The 3,608-nt window shown below is 41.9% G+C and overlaps 1 protein-coding gene and 1 long non-coding RNA gene across 2 annotated transcripts; both read left to right on the forward strand.

Moving 5' to 3' along the window:
• Positions 1-398: 398 nt before the first annotated feature.
• Positions 399-2,548, forward strand: LOC123441769 (COP9 signalosome complex subunit 5-like). Its single transcript, XM_045118015.1, has 5 exons — positions 399-620; positions 1,375-1,656; positions 1,733-1,880; positions 1,988-2,067; positions 2,507-2,548. The coding sequence occupies exons 1-5, from the start codon at positions 399-401 to the stop codon at positions 2,546-2,548; spliced, it is 774 nt and encodes a 257-aa protein (XP_044973950.1).
• Positions 2,549-2,979: 431 nt separating this feature from the next.
• On the forward strand, positions 2,980-3,389 carry LOC123439975. The gene is made up of 2 exons (XR_006630240.1): positions 2,980-3,043; positions 3,140-3,389. It is a non-coding gene; the product is annotated as an uncharacterized LOC123439975 (long non-coding RNA).
• Positions 3,390-3,608: the final 219 nt, after the last annotated feature.

Here is a 3,608-nt window from a genome sequence, read left to right on the forward strand (position 1 = left end):
TATAATTTTTTTTTGCAAAACTACTAATGGCGCACCACCAACTGGTGCGCCATTAGTAACCAGGGTTACTAATGGCGCTCCAGCTGGTGGTGCGCCATTAGTAGTTTTGCAAAAAAAACACGGGACATAGCTGAAATATCAGGCGGGCTTTCCCCAAATCGATCGCGCGCAAATGATTTTTCCCAAATCGACCGCGCGCTATCCCCTACCCTCTCCCTCCCGCAGCCTCCCAGATCTCAGCGGCGCCCTGAACAGAGGCTGCTCCATCGGCGCCCCACCCCACCCTCTACCGGCTCCCCCCACCCGCTCGACGGGCGCCCCACCGTAGCCTCGACCGGCGCCCTGTCGAGCCCGCCAAGGAGGGGCCGCCTCGTCCCCACCCACCGCCGCGCGGGAGGATGGCGACGCCGGGCGGCACACACGAGCTCCTTAAGATGGTCGTCCAAGCCCGCGCCGGCGGCACCATCGAGATCATGGGCCTCATGCAGGGCAAGTTCCAGGGCGACTCCATCATCGTCATGGATGCCTTCGCGCTCCCCGTCGAGGGCACCGAGACCAGGGTCAACGCCCAGGCCGAGGCCTACAAGTACATGGTCGAGTACTCCACCATCAACAAGCAAGTACATCGCCCGCCCCAAATCCTTCCGCCACCACCGTCCATGATTATTTTTGGAGCTCCCGATCTGACCAGACGTTGCAATGCTGCTCTGAATAGACTATCTATTTCCTTTTTCACGCATCAAAATTGCTAATAGTTACCACCAGTAATTGCTACTGTTAGGGTGTTACCTTGTCACATGTAGCCTGTATGAAAAGTTTTGGGTGGGTGGGTTACCAGGCAATGCTGCTAATTTGGTGTATATATGCGTCTTGCGGTTAGGTGCATCAACTTGTGCAGTTAAATGTGGACAATTCCTTGACTTAGCCTTTGTGTTTTAGTTATGAACTTGTCTGCCTTTGTGTAAGTTTGCCCATCTGTTGTAGATATCGATTACTTGACTTAGCTTGCTGACGTACTGGGTAATCTAATGCAGCTGTATCAATCTATCTCGTAGTTATCATGCTTAATTAGTAGTGGTGTCATACAGTAGTATTTAATGTGGGATTTAACATGATGTATAGAATTGTTCTGTACCACCTATTTTAGTCAACAAGATAGAAGATTTCGCCCCCTATTTTTGATATCTTAGATATAGTACATATCCTTGATTGTCTATTTGTGCTTGTTTAATCTGTTTTGGCAAAGAATAATTTAGAGTCTATTGCAACTAAGATATGTGAACTTGGGAAGTAATGTGCACGGGCAGGTTTGTATTAGGTGTTTACTGTTAATTAGTTATCAAACTAACTTGCATATGTTCTCCATATGGATAGGCTGGAAGGTTGGAAAATGTGGTTGGTTGGTACCACTCACATCCTGGTTATGGATGCTGGCTGTCACGCATTGATGTTTCAACTCAGATGCTTAATCAGCAGTTTCAAGAACCATTCTTGGCTGTTGTGATAGACCCTACAAGGACTGTTTTTGCTGGTAAAGTGGACATTGGAGCTTTTAGGACATATCCAAAAGATTACAAGCCACCGGATGAGCCTGTGTCTGAGTATCAGACCATACCACTCAACAAGATAGAAGATTTTGGTGTTCACTTCAAACAGGTAATGCGATCAATTGTTTAATTTATATTTTTGCAAGCTTGTGTTTTAGTTCTGTTCTAACTCTATTTTCATGCAGTACTATTCTTTGGATATAACCTATTTCAGGTCATCCCTGGACTCTCACCTCCTTGATCTACTCTGGAACAAGTACTGGGTCAACACATTGTCTTCGTCACCACTTCTGGGTAACAGGGATTATGTTGCTGGACAAATCTTTGATTTAGGTAAGCATTACCCTTGTAGAAATATTTCTGGGAACTTGTTTTCTGGTTATGTCTAGTTTAGCCTTGCAATAAATAGAGAGAGTGATAACTACTTTTGTGCTACACAGCTGATAAACTAGAGCAAGCTAAAGGGCAACTGGCACACAGTCAATTTGGCATGCTTATGCCATCACAGCGAAAGAAAGAGGTCAGTTTCTATGTTCATGCCCTTTAAACTTGGTTATCCTCGGTGTACACCACTGTGCTCTTTGCTCGTATGAAGTTTCACAAAGCCGGTACTATTTTGGGGGCTGCATAATCGTTTCAGTTTCTGCATCTTTCATGTGCCATATCAATATCTGCTTGTCTGTTTAGTACACCCTCTTTTCCTAAAACTGCTAATACGTCTTTCATTTAGGAACATATGTATTATCATGTTGTTTGTTTTGTTAATTTTTTGTCACTTCCCATAGTAAATGGATGGTCCTGTATGTCTGATTGTCAAACTATTGACATACTGATGGAGTTCCATTAGGTCAATTATCACTCCCTATTATATGATGTTTTGCATATTTCAATATGGGCTACATACGGGCTGAAATGAGTGAACAAACACACTTAAATGTGTCTACATACATTTGTTTTAGAAAAAAGTTGGAACATCTTGTAATAGTGAACGGAGGGAGTAACTGACCTTATGCCTGTCACATTGCCATGTTATCTTCATATGGATATGTTACAAATCTCTGCTATTTGTTTATTAAACGAAGAAAGTATAGCAGATATGATGCTAATTTTATGGTGATGTATAAAAAAATATTAGTAGTGCGAAGATTGTGAAAATGGTTTAGCCCCTAAGAGAGGCTGATGGTGTTGTTTGATACTTCGATGCTATGCTGTCCTATGTAGTTATGAAATGTTTCATGTCAATTACTTCATTGAGCTTGAGTGCATGAAACGAGGGATTGTACCAGACCTATATAGATCTAGTTTGCTTTGTTATTGCAGTTTTGTAATATGTTCCTCCTACACCATGTATATTTACACTTACATACAAAAATGGTTCTTTATTTCTCAAGTACTCTCAGTTCCTACCCATCTTGTGCTTTCGGACGTGGATCAGTTTGATACTATCCTTGACATGGAAAAAAGATGAGTTGGCTCCTGAGATAGAAGAGGAAGAAGTAAGACGGTACCGACTCTGAGAATCAAGCTAATTTTTTTATGTTCTCACTGCTCACAATCTTTCCCATATATTGTGGATTCACTTGCCAATACAGGAAGGCGAGATAGAGTATGTTGAAGGTGATGATATCGAGATTGGTGGCATGGATGATATGGAAGATTTTGAAGGCTTTGGTGATGAAGATGGTAAACATTTCCCTTGTTTCTACTGATTTTAATTTTGCATGTTATAGAGTGCTCTGATTTGCGAAGATACTTCTCATTTTTCTGTGTTCACTAGATAATGTAAAGAAACTTTACATTTTCTGAATTATGGGCCTTGAAATTCCATTCTGACTTGTTTAATTAAGTATGCGGTGTAGAAATATTTATTTGGACAAAATGGTTATTTCGCATAGTAGTGCCAACTGCAAATCTGACCTCCATACAAAAATAGAAAATGATTGCAGTAGTGGCCTAGGGGGGATCATACACCATGTTGCCTATAAACATTGATAAAATTGAACACATCTTACTGTCTTGTCAGTTGTCACGTACGATTTGATGTCCAACACATAAAGTAGT

This window comes from Hordeum vulgare, chromosome 3H, assembly GCF_904849725.1.
Source record: "Hordeum vulgare subsp. vulgare chromosome 3H, MorexV3_pseudomolecules_assembly, whole genome shotgun sequence".
Classification (NCBI taxonomy): Eukaryota; Viridiplantae; Streptophyta; class Magnoliopsida; order Poales; family Poaceae; genus Hordeum; species Hordeum vulgare.

What these genes read in the sequence shown, in the direction of transcription:
- LOC123441769 (XM_045118015.1), top strand. Translation starts at nt 399, where the DNA reads ATGGCGACGCCGGGCGGCACACACGAGCTCCTTAAGATGGTCGTCCAA. An exon ending in TGGACAAATCTTTGATTTAG is followed by an intron (nt 1,881 to 1,987) that starts GTAAGCATTACC and finishes TGTGCTACACAG; the next exon opens with CTGATAAACTAGAGCAAGCT. An exon ending in CATCACAGCGAAAGAAAGAG is followed by an intron (nt 2,068 to 2,506) that starts GTCAGTTTCTAT and finishes CATTTGTTTTAG; the next exon opens with AAAAAAGTTGGAACATCTTG.